The sequence below is a fragment of the Benincasa hispida genome, chromosome 9 (genome assembly GCF_009727055.1).
Source record: "Benincasa hispida cultivar B227 chromosome 9, ASM972705v1, whole genome shotgun sequence".
NCBI lineage: Eukaryota > Viridiplantae > Streptophyta > Magnoliopsida > Cucurbitales > Cucurbitaceae > Benincasa > Benincasa hispida.
Window position 1 is genome coordinate 26,152,215 of NC_052357.1, and position 13,279 is coordinate 26,165,493.

At 32.1% G+C, this 13,279-nt stretch overlaps 1 protein-coding gene across 1 annotated transcript; it reads right to left on the reverse strand.

The window, feature by feature from the left end:
• Positions 1-2,313: 2,313 nt before the first annotated feature.
• Positions 2,314-7,147, reverse strand: LOC120084994 (protein OSB2, chloroplastic-like). Its single transcript, XM_039040810.1, has 5 exons — positions 6,708-7,147; positions 4,700-4,838; positions 4,533-4,617; positions 4,333-4,439; positions 2,314-2,659 (listed from the first exon to the last, which is right to left on the reverse strand). Exons 1-5 carry the CDS (start codon positions 7,070-7,072, stop codon positions 2,474-2,476), a joined length of 882 nt encoding a protein of 293 aa, XP_038896738.1. The 5' UTR covers positions 7,073-7,147; the 3' UTR covers positions 2,314-2,473.
• Positions 7,148-13,279: the final 6,132 nt, after the last annotated feature.

Below are 13,279 nucleotides of genomic sequence, written 5' to 3' on the forward strand. Positions count from 1 at the left end.
TTTTAAATAATTTATTCTTCAACAACTCTTAAAGGTAGTTTTTTTTGCACTTTAGAAAGAAAATTTTTACTATATAAATTGAAATTGAATTGTTAATCTTAATTCAATATATGAAAATAATTAAATTAGTTTTTTATATATTTATGTTTTGCTTCTTTTTAGAATAAGATTTTAAATAAATGACTCGATTAACCCGAACCAACTCAACCAAAAATATTTCATGATTGAGTTGGGTTGAGTTCATTTTTTAATAAGGGTTATTTGGGTTGAAAAAAATGTATAACTCGAACAATTGGGTTGAGTCTAAAAAGTCTTTCAATCCAATCCAACCCGACTCATAAATACCCTTACTTATATGGAAAAAAATTGTTCATAAAATTGAATCAGAGAATAGTATAAATAAATTCTCCAATAAATCTTCTTCAATGATTTATACATTTTAATTCAATTCATACAATATATAACTTATTTTAATATTACAAGCTCCTTTCAAAAAAACACTTGGATGCCTAGTCATTGAATTGCTTTGGAATAATAACCTACCATCATTAGACTGACAATATTTTTTTACATGTCACATTGTGTTGGTCTATACTTGGCAACCATCACTTTTAGATATATGTTTTTGTGCAATATTATAGAGTTAGAGATTAGAGATTAGTTACTTTTATACATTTAAAAAATATGTAGTTTTCTTATTTAATCAATTTATAATCTTACCTATTTTGTGCATGTTCAATAATATTTGTACATTCCAAAATGACCAAATGAATGAAGAATAATGTTACTTCAAATTCAACACATTTTAAAAAATTGATGGAACCCTTTTTACTTCTATTTACAAAATAAGATATAGGATACTATATATATATATATATAAAAGTCAAAACAACCTTAAATCCTAAACTCATATTTAAGAACACTATGTTAAACAAATCAACAATCCGAACATATGAATCTTAAACTTAGACTAGAATAACTTCCACCCCAAATATAAACTTCTTGACCCAAACTAAAATAATATGCACTTTAAATTAGGGTTGGCAACGGGGTCGGGGCGGGAGGGGGCGTCCCCCACTCCCGTCCCCGTGGGAAAAATTCTCCCTCATCCCCGCTCCCGTCCCCGCCATTTGAAGGTGGGGATGGGGGTGAGGATTCCCCGTCGTGGAAATGGGGTCCCCGCGGGCTCCATTTCCCATTTCCCCACAAGGATTCACCATTTTTTAATTAAAATTTGATTAAAATTTGGGCTTAGATTTAGAATTTAGATATTTAATATTGGACTCCACAACACTACAAGTCTATACATTATAAACATTAGGGGTATTCAAAAAAATCTGATAACCCAAAAAGATCGATCAATCCAACCCAACCCGTGCGGTTTGGATTGGGTTCAAATAAATGAAAATTTTATGGATTGGGTTGGTTCATGAATTCACCTAATATAACCCAAACCATCCTAAATTTATTATTAACTTTAAAATATATATTTTTTATTACTTATAACATAATTATTTATACATATATTGATTTTAATTTTATTTAATTCCAATATTTTTTAATAATGTATACTTCAACGACTCTCAAAATTAGTTTCCATGAACTTTAGAAGGAAAATTTTCACTATATAAATTGAAATTAAGTTGTTAATCTTAATTCAATATATTAAAATAATTAGATTATATTTTTACATATTTACGTTTTGCTTCTTTTTAGAACACAATTTTAAATAAATGACCCGATTAACCCGAACCAACTCAACCCAAATATTTCATGGTTGGTTGGATTCATTTTTTAATAAGAGTTATTTGAGTTGAAAAATTTATGACCCGAATAATTGGGTTGGGTTTAAAAAGTCTTTCAACCCAACCCAACCCAACCCATGAACACCCCATTAAACATACATACAAATAAGTTATTTTATATATTATAGATATATATTTATAAAACATTAAAANAAAAATATAAATATATCAAATCGCGGTCGGGGTTAGGGTGGGGATAATGTCCCCATCCCCGGACGGGACCCCAAAAAATTTTCCCGATTTGACCCCATCCCCGGTCAAATCGGAGATTTCCCACCCCGATCGGGGTAGGGTCCTATAGAAAATTTTGTCAACCCTACTTTAAATAGACTTTCTAAACCTAAACTAAAATAGTCTAAATCCCAAACATAGACGATTCAACTCATTAGAGTCTTAAAAGTTGTATATTATAGACTCAGGCTATTATACATAGCCAACTAGTGCCCCCCTAAATAAACAAAATATCAAAACATTCCACGTCTTTTCTTTCCCCTTCCATAAAAGGTACTGATCTTGGAGCCTGAAGAAATATTTGAATTACTAACAATCTAATACACAGTACACCAATTTACAAACTATACAACAAGCCAGACACCACAAAAGAATCTTTCCAAATATATTTGGAGAATACCCCTGTTGGAAACAATTTAAAGGAATCCAGAGTCGGTTTAATAAGATGGGAAATCAAAATTAGTTACAAAGTTGGCCATTTTGGCTTCCTGATCATCGAGAGAACTCATTCTCATGTCCAATAATGCCAGCTGGGACTTCACCCAGGGTGGATTATACCTGCCCTCAACCCATAAGGCTTCCCCAGTGTCCTTGTGTTTAAAATCTGGATATTTTGGGTTCTTCTGCAAGCAGAATCAAAATGCCAATGTATTAACTAACATTAAAGAGTGAAACTCATCTCTCATCAAGGATTCAAGTGAATCATACAGTGAAGGAAACTACAAATACTAACAAAAGGTAACTTTTGGAATGCCTAAAATGGCCTGCAAGAGACTACTAATTCCTTGTTTCCTTTTAAATCATTGAGGCCTACCATTTCATACATACAATAAAATAATAACATCTAGATATGATAACTAAAAAAGCCTGTTGGCGACTTTCCTGTGTTGCTCAGCTCTTACTTGGTTTAGTTTCTATACTTCTTTAAAAAATTAAAGCTTTTAAGTACTCTTTTAGGCTTTAGCTAATTGGAAGAGATTTCCTGAGTCTCGGTGGGCTCGCACTCAACTCTCCCCCGTTCCCCTCTTTCGCATGTTCGGCCTCTTAGTTGATAAAGGTCTGTCAGAGTGTGATTTTTTCAAGAAATGGGTCAACCAAAAAGTAAAATTGTTTGGAGGATGCGAATAAATCTATGAATTCATGGCGAGTCTTATTAGTGAAGAATTGGATTTCTATTTTCCAATTGACAACGGAAATTATCTTTCATCTGAACAGGCTATTGATAGGGTTCTATGCAACTTTTTTCAAGAAGAAATTAGCTCTCCAAATTTTGTCTGATATGACGTCCCTCATTTCCTTCATTCACGAGAACACATTAGAAGATAAAGATACTGTTTCCCCCTTCCTAAAGGTGTATGTGGTCTTGAGGTTTATGAGAGAAAATTAGGACATCAGAAGTTCAAGTTTTCAAGCATATGGGCTCCTAGAGATTTCATATCGTCTTTGTAGCTGTGCGCTTGAGTCAGTTTTGGTCTCATGAAGGCTTTCTTTTTTTATGCCTACTGATAACTCCTTTCCTTCTTTGTTGCTGCTTCTGCCTTTTTCAGCGTTTTTCAGCTTGATTGCTTTCGTTTAGGGCCTTTTGCAAATCGTTATAGCCTCAGTTGTTCTCTGAGGTTGTTTTAGAGCTCCCATTGGTTAGTCCTGTGGCTGTTGTTGCTCTCAGATCCTTTGCTGTTAAAAAACCTTACTCTCCTCAATTTTGTTTGCATAGATTTGTGAACTTTTCGTCTCGAAAAGTTATGTGGTTGCTCTAAGTTTCTAAGATTTGTTGCTGTAAGAGCAAAATCCAACCAACATTTTTTCAGCAAGCTTTGGATGAATTTTTTTTTAGGCAGTGGTTGCTGGAGCCGCTTTTGGAGTATTTGTAGTTTTCCTTCTTCGCTTCATCACGATTTGCAAGCTCTAAAATTTTTTGGTTCAAAGAAGGCATAATTTATTGAATAAATTATTGTTCTTAAACAGATTCATAGTTCTGTGTGCTGACCTCTATTATTCACTTCTGTTTGTCTCAAAGTTCTTGATTTTGTTTTTTTCTTTCATCATCTAACTTCCCATGGGAGTTCATATCCCTCCCCTCAGAATTAGTTAAGAAAATGTAAAATGTATGCTATTATGTCATGCAGTCCGTCGTAAGTTCCTAAGGTTTTTTCATTCATCAATTTGAAAGAAACAATATCGGTAATCACACACATAAAAACACAAGCATATAATAGACTTGGTCCATGTTAAGAACGTTTGAATCCAAAAACAAGATATTTGAATCTTAGAAATTGCAAGAGAATTAATCAAGTACCTTATTCTTCCTATTGTCCCACCAGTCAACGGGATTAGCAAAGAATGCTTGCCATAGTTCTTGTGTGGACCCCACATTATCAACAGCACCACTGCCGAGCTTTTTCCCTGCGAAGAAATGTGATAGGACACCAAATAATAAGATTTTGAAGCAAAATACAGTGTCAACCAATAATCCTAAATTGAAAAAATATCCCATGCCTGCCATTACGGAATTAGAGTCTTGGTCATAATGGGGTCCTGTTGAGTTGCTTCTTTCTATAAAATTCAGTTGCTGAACTACCACCTGCAAAAGATATGAAAGCATCCGTATCTACTTTATGAATGAACAAAAAACCATGGAACAACGTGAACAAGGACATCAAAACCTTATAGTATGTTTGCTGTTTCCCATCATCAGCTTCAACTAAATCTGCTACCAGCCGACCAGATACATATATCTGGTTGCCTTTCTGGATGTGTTGAGAAGCAACGTGCGCCAATTCATCCCAGAATGTTAAATTTATCCTGAAAGAGCAAAATCCTGTTTCGGATCACAGTCCTAATTGTCATTATATTTGAATGCATCAAGATTGAAATGCCATGCTGTATCTCTCTAGAAACCAGAGTTTTAAAGTTCTGCGGTGCAAAGGAATGAATGTAGCACTTTGTGGGGAGATTTGACTTGCAAGAAATGAGGAGTCTTTAAACAATGTCACGCCTTTTCCCCCCTTCTCTTTTCTTTCTCTATCTCAATTTAACATGCTTCTCATCGGCAAAGGAAACAAAAATGTGATAAGAACCAAAAATTGAAAGGGAAGCTAACAGAAAAAGCTATTGGAAATGCTAATCAACAGAGGAAAGTGATAACGGGTAACTAAGTGTTCGAAAGACTTAGCTAGCTTATTAGATTTGTCTCTTGAGTGGTCTAACTTCAATAATTTGTAGGCTAAGATGGCTGGCGCTTCATTGAGTCTCCTAGGGTCTTAGTAAAGGTTCCTTTTATAATTCTAGGGGTTGAGGTGGAGGCTCATCAAAGATGTTTTACTACAGAAGAGGCCAGGGGTGATTATTCTTCAGGAAACCAAATATTTTTCTTGCCCGCTAGTTATGAAAACAAATTTTATTGAGAGGGGGAAAAAAACATTGAAGTATACAATGGCAAAAAAGGGAAAACTCCACAAAAAGAAAACCTCCCTCTACAAAAAGAGACTCCGGCTATGTAAAATAAGGCTGTTTGGAAAATATGTGGGTGAAGTGGAAAGGAAGCCACCAAAGGTGGGGGGAGATAGAGTTTACTACCTTAATGGGATTTTGGAGTATTCTTGTGAGAGAATGGAAGAATTTAAGTGCTTGATTACTAAGATAAACTACACCTAAGACTCTAAGAGTTGCATTTTGGTAAATTGGTGGAGGCAGACTTTGTCATTGATCAAAGCTTTTTGAAGGTCGTATGAAGACAGAAGGGTCGCAGAAAAGATCAAGTTCTTTCTTTGGATACTAGCTTTGAGAGGTCTCAATATGAATGACAACATTATAAAAAGGTACATTCACTTAGCTTTATCCCACTTGGTGCGCTATGTGCAACAAGGTTAGTGCTAAGAACTTAAAGAATCGTACCATTCATTATCCATTCAGCATAAAATTTTTGACACTCAGCATACTTCGTTTAGCCTAATCCTCCACTCAGGCATGCAAGAGTTCTTCATTCAAATTTTTTGCGGTCACCCTTTCAAGAGAAAAAGGTAAGATTCTATGGACCAATACCAGCATTCGTTTGATTTGCAAATTTATCTGGAAAAGAAGTAGAAAAATTTCCAAGGATGACACTCTAGGAAGCATGGAGCTTCATTGGACGCGGATATGTCCGAATACACTCCAGACACGTGTCCACACACAATAAAACATGTCTGAAAATGCCAATTAATTAGTTGGCTTAATGGTAGGATTGATTTAGAGAAATGAAATAAATAAAACTCGCATAACAAAAAAGAAATTAATTTTTTTAATTATAAATTAACATACTTTTTTAATTTTACCAACCAGCTTGCGGAGCAAAAGCTATACAAACAAGAAGGACCCGAAGGAGCCATAAATTACAAAGTTATAATAATAACAATAAACCTCCATCGGTACGAATTTCAAAATGTATCAAATTTCACATATCCTCTCGCTCAACGCCCAAACAGAGGCATTCGAGCAGCTTCCTTCCAGACTTGGTTAAACACAGAAATCCATCATTTAGATTCATTTGGTTTCCACATCCTACTGAAATGGGGTCACCAATTCAGGGATGGCACTGGACATAAACAGAAATATAGTCTATAACCATCGTCCTAAAATTTCCATATTCTTAACCATACTAAATGCCTTCGAAATGAAACAATAGAATAGTACCAAGATGTTTCAGTAGAGGACTTCCACACAGCAAGTCGTGTCCAAGCCACATCCTTGCCCGTTGCCAGGTGCTTGAGCTCCACAGGCATACCAACGGTCCCAATTAGACTGACCGAGTTACTGAGGTCCTTCTTCCATGGAATTTCGGAAGGTTTGGGGTAGGTTGGGGAGTAACTGCTATAGTTTTCCATAGCCGAGCATTTTGGGAAACGAGTTGCGAAACGGAGGTGTTTAGGAGCGTTTAGACCGGAAAGAAAAGGGTAGAAAGAAGAGATTCGTAATTCGTTTCTAGGGATGGAGAAGATGGAGTTCTTTGATAACAATGATGACGAAAGAGTTAGGGTTTGCTCAAGCGCCATTATCATCGCTCTCGATTTCGCTCAAATCTTGGAATGTGTTTCTGTGCGCGCCAAACTGTTGAGCGAGGGCTTGATGAAAGGGTTTTAGATTTTTATTAAATCAAATACTAAAAAAAGAACAAACGGTAACAAAAAAAAAAGGGCAATTTTCACGACAAACTTTTCGGGTAACTGTACCGTTGTCCCCAAAATTAGAGTGAATAATCAAATTTTAACCACTTTCTAGAAGGTATTTTTTTTTTTACCATTTGTTTGCGTTATTATCGGCAAAAATGATTGAATTACGGCTTTCCACACTTGGCTCTCCGTTCTCACTTTTCGCTCCTCATTTCGATTATTTTCTTTTAATACAAAGAGTGAGAATCAATAACATGAAGTGAAAAAACCTAAATTCTAAAGAGTGAGAGTATCAAAAGCATAACAAATGAGAGGGAGATCCTAACATCCAAATTTCACGCTAACGTGAAGTATGCAAAATGTAGAAAAACTTATGTTTTAAACTTTAAAGAGTAGGGAAAATTCCACTTCATCCGTACAAAAAAATTCAAACTTTTTCTCATTTTTTTAAACTAAAGTTAGTTAAAAAAAAAAAAAAAAAATTCAATAACCAAATATCAATCCCTCTTGAAGATGAGTGAAGAAAGACTCTCCGAAAAGAGAGTCTCATAAGAAGAAGAAGTCAAAGCTCTAAATGTTAAATTTTTTTTTCTCTAGATTATCTTTTATTTCACGATGTTAAATCTTAAATATAGACATATATTGCCCCTTTTTACTACTTAATTCACTAATTATTTTTAACCAAAAATAAGTAGATGAATAAATAAATACTTAATTTAAAGTCTTTATAATAGAAAATTTCATCCGGTTGGTATATGTAGTAATTATCAATTATTGTTGAACATACACAAAATAGGGTGAGATATCATTTTTATTTATCTATCCCGGACGTGAGATATCATTTATCTATCCCGAACATGTACAAAAAAGGGTGAGATATCATTTATCTATCCCAAACATGCAAAAAATTTTAAATTGTTTTTAGTCATGACTCATACTTTCATATCTCAGCATCCCTCAAACGTGAGATATCATTTTATTTATTTATCTCGTTCTTAGTTACTTGGGTATTTTTTTTAAAAAAAAAATATTTCTAAACTTATTTAAATTGCATATATTCAATGAACAAAAATGGCGATGCAATAAAATATTTCAAAGTTCACAAACATTTTTTTAAAATTTTTTTTTTTTTTAACTCTAATGTCATTCTTTTATAAAGGTTTATTAATTTCATACCCAAGTGCCGATGGAGAAATGAGAATAGTTTGTTGATATTTCTTTAGATGGTTTAGGTCTTGTTTTTTAATCCAAAACAAACATATTTTCATTAATCATAGCATCTGTTTGTTACTCTTCCGCATTTTTTAAAAGTATAGATTAATCATATTGGAAAGTATAAGGCACTAGAACACTACTCTATAACCTATATACAAGCATATTGTTGAAAGTTTTGATGATAGTTTGATGTTATATACATTATAAGTCTAATAATTACTAGGATCTATAAACTCTCCATTTGAGCTTCACCTCCTTGCTACAAAGACAACCTCATACCAACTTCAAAAATATTCATGATCATCTTGGCATTCTTTATGAAAAAATGAGGAGAATTATTATACTTTGTTGGCTTTAGGGAAAAACATTGCCTTGCTTTCTCCTATTAGCAGAATGGGTCAGCATAATAGCATCGTCAATTTCGCGATCCATCATCTTATCAAGCCAAAGAATATGTCTCATATCGCACACGACTTTTGGTATCAGTCGAACTTAATTAATGAACGAGCAACTATTTATTAGTTGTAATATCTTTCTCTTTTTTTATTCTTCCTCCACTCACATCGACAGGCGAATGGAGTCTACTACACTATGATGTTATAAAAGATTTAGACGATCGAAATAGTTGTTTCATATTATGTTGTTAGCTTTTTATGATGAATTTAGGTGCTGTTTCATGGAGTTATTGTAAAAATTGATAAGTCTTGAAGGATTACTATAGTATGGGATTATTATAATCTATGAGGTTATAATAGTATGCGAGATTGAATAGTCCGTGTTTGGAGTGCAAACTATTTTAGTCAATATTTAGAAAGTTTGTGTTCGAGGTGCTAAATATTTTAGTATCGATTCAGGAAGTTTATATTTGAAATGCATATTATCATTTTAGTTTGAGTTTAGGGTTTATGTGTTTAGTTTGCTGATTTGTTGAACATGGAATTTTAAGTATAGATCTAGAGTTTAGGGTTTAGTTGGGGTTGTTTTCATTTTTTTTTTTTTGGTATTATATAAGTACTAATACCTTAGGTATCATATTTCATAAATAGAAATAAGAAGTTTTGTTCCACCAAATTTTAAAAATGTGTTAAATTTTAGGTTACGTTATTATCCATCTATTTGGTCATTTTTGGATTCCAATACTATTGAACAAGCACAACATATGTAATATTAGGCTAAACATTTTCATATAATTGATTAAGTAAAAAAACTCCATATTTATAGGTGTATAAAACTAACACCAATTCTCTAACTCCATAAAACTGCATAAAAATAATGTGTATCTAAGAGTAAAGTTATCAAGTATAGGTCATTGCCACAATGTCACACAAAAAATATTATCAACTTAGATACATACAATACTACAAAATAGACTTTTAATGATACATAAATGATGGAAAAAATAGGGAGGAGAGAGAAAAAGCAGTCGTTAAAGCCAAAATCATGCATTTTTTGTCGAAAAAAATGGAGTTTCTCAAAATTTCTCAAATTTATGATAATTTTTTCGTGTAAAATTTATGATGAAAAATAATAGTCATCAAATGTAGGAAAACATAAAAAATGCGCGATTTTGATGAAAAAGGATAGAAAATTTTAGATTTTTCTACTATTATGATAGCTTGTTTGTATACCAATTTATGACCTGAATTAATTGTCATTATCAATTTTTAAAACACTTTTTAACCCTACTAAAATTAGCATTACTAAACTATGATTATGATTAGCATCCACTAAATTGAAATAATTAATTCGTAAGTATTTTTTTACTTAATATATAAAATAAAATAAAATTGGAAAGCACTAAATCCCCTTTTGTACTACCATTCATATGTTTCTTTTATATGATATCTTATTTTGATGTTTATTTTCTTTTTCCATAAATGATAATCTATAAGTAAGAAACAAATAATTAAAAGTAATTAAAAATTAAAAATTAAAGAAACAAATAGTTTTTTTTTAACACAAAACTTGATATTTTATAAACGTCAAGTTTAACCATTGCTTGTCATCTTTTAAATTTAAAGAATTACCCACTTTTTAAAATAGTTATATATTTTTCCCTAAATTTTTTAATCTCCAAAATCGTCTTCACACTTATAACGCCCTAAGTTGAAAAATTAAGAATTTTGGATGTAAACTATGCCTTTATCCTATTATAAATATTATAATAATAAATAGATGCCCAATGTGTCACCCTTCATATTGTCCATGTGCATTCTAATTATTATGTTTGGTGTCCATGTAAATCCACATCCTACTTGTCACTTTGCCTATAAAGAGTGACATTTGGTGAATCTTAAAATCACACATTCATTGGTTGGAATTCCGCTTCCACTAATTCTCATATTATCTAATTTTATAATTTTAGTTTTTTTTTTATGTTTTTAATTATTTTATTTTATTTTATATTTTATATATTTAATATTATCACACACACACACACACATACATACATACATACATACATACTACATATACATATATACATACATACATACATACATACATATACATATATATATATATTATATATATATATTATATATATATATATATATATTATATTCTTATATCCGTGTTCCCGTTGTGCTCTTCAAATTCACAACACGTTATTAGCACGAGCTCATGTCGACTTTCCCGCTAAATGTAGGTCCTAAAGGTATGTTGATTTTTTCCTCTTCGTTATAATTAATAAATTTAATGTTATTTTGCATTTTCAATATCTATTAAATTTCTAACATAAGTATAATATTTTATGATAGTGCTGCCATGAAAAATCTCACAAAATTAGAATTTGCCGCACTTGATATTAATGGCAATAATTATTTGTCATAGGTACTTGATGCCAAAATCTACTTGGATGCTATGAATCTTGGGGAGACTATTAAAGAAGGAAAGACGACATCCAGTCAGGACAAACCAAAAGCTATGATTTTCTTTCGTCATCATCTCCACGAGGGATTGAAAATGGAGTATCTTATAATAAAAAATCTCTGTATCTTGTGGAAAAATTTAAAAGAGAGGAATGATCATAAAAAAACAATTATTCTTTCTAAAACTCATTATAAGTGGATGCACTTGAGGCTACAAGATTTCAAATCAATAAGTGATTACAACTCCACATTATTTAAAATCAGTTCAAATTGTTACTATGCGGAGAGAAAATTACTGATGCCGATATGTTAGAGAAGACATTTTCTACATTTCATATCTCGAATATGCTCTTACAACAGCAATATTAAGAGAAAGGTTTTAAACAGTATTCTGAATTAATTTCATGTCTTCTCGTGACCGAACAAAATAACGAGTTATTGATGAAAAATCATGAATCTCGACTAATCGGAACGACACCATTCCTTGAAGTGAATGCTGAGAATTTTAATAATAATTATGGTCGAGGTTGAGGTCAAGGTCGTGACTGTTATAGAGGAAGAAATAATTATTATTTTCGTGGTGGTCGTTTTAATCATTCAAATTTCGAAAGAACTATACAAAATGATGATCACAAAGGAAAAGCTCTAATAGATAAGAGTTCAAAAAGTGTTGAAAATAAATGCTTCCGATGTGGAATGATTGAGCATTGGTCACGTACCTGCCGTACGTCAAAGCACTTAGTTGACCTCTATCAATCCTCCCTAAAGAAAAAAGAGAAAAATGTGGAAACAAATTTTGCATACCAGGATAATGACATATTTGACCTATCCCATATGACAAATTTGGATGTGACGAACTTCTTTGAATCTATTGACGTAGTTGATAGAACATTAAGTGTTTCTTTTGATTTTGAGAATATCTAAACTTATTGTTATTGTTTTCTTTTATCTATCTTCATTTTTTAAGTAACTTTTGTATATTTTAAGTGTTTTTTTTCTTATTGTAATTGTTTTCTTTTAGTGAAGAAACATGGATCATTTTCATATGTTGGGAATTTCAAAAATGAGCAATGAAGGTCTATGTCTTGTAGACAGTGCAACTACACACATAATATTTATAAATAAAAAATACTTTTCCAAATTGACAATGCTGAAAGCAAAAGTAAATACAATATCAGGTTCTGCAAACTTGATTGAAGGTTTTGAAAAAGTAAATATTATTTTTCCTAGAGGAGCAAAATTTACAATTGACAATGCATTGCTCTCTAGTCAATCAAAGAGAAGTCTTTTAAGTTTTAAAGATATACGTTGCAATGGTTATCATATTAAGACCGATAGTAAGAATAATGTGGAATATCTATGTATCATATCCACTGTCTCAAATGAAAAATGTATATTGGAAGAGTTGCCTGTTTTATCTTCTGGATTGTATTATACTCATATCGAGTAATTGAAACATATGCAACAATGAACCTAGAGTTCATGAATCTAGTCATATTTACAATTTGGCATGACCGATTGAGTCACCTAGGATCTATAATGATGAGGAGAATTATTGAGAATTCAAATGGACACCCATTGAAGCACCAGAAGATTCTTTAATCTAATGAATTATCACGTGATGCTTGCTCTCAAGAAAACTTGATAATTAGACCATCACCAGCTAAAGTGGGGACTGAATCACTTGCATTTTTAGAACGAATTCATGGTGATATATGTGGATCCATTAAACCACCAAGTGGACCATTTAGATATTTTATGGTATTAATAGACACATCCAACAGATAGTCACATGTGTGCTTATTATCAAGTCGAAATCTTGCATTTGCAAGATTACTTGCTCAAATAATTAAGTTAAGAGCATAATTTCTTAATTATACAATTAAGACCATTCGTCTTGATAATGTTGGTGAATTTACATCTCAAGCTTTTGATAATTATTATATGCTAATTGGGATAAGTGTTGAATATCCTACAACTCATGTCATACACAAAATAGTTTAGCAGAATC

What these genes read in the sequence shown, in the direction of transcription:
- LOC120084994 (XM_039040810.1), bottom strand. Translation starts at nt 7,072, where the DNA reads ATGATAATGGCGCTTGAGCAAACCCTAACTCTTTCGTCATCATTGTTA. An exon ending in AACAGCAAACATACTATAAG is followed by an intron (nt 4,618 to 4,699) that starts GTTTTGATGTCC and finishes TATCTTTTGCAG; the next exon opens with GTGGTAGTTCAGCAACTGAA. An exon ending in GGGACAATAGGAAGAATAAG is followed by an intron (nt 2,660 to 4,332) that starts GTACTTGATTAA and finishes TTCTGCTTGCAG; the next exon opens with AAGAACCCAAAATATCCAGA.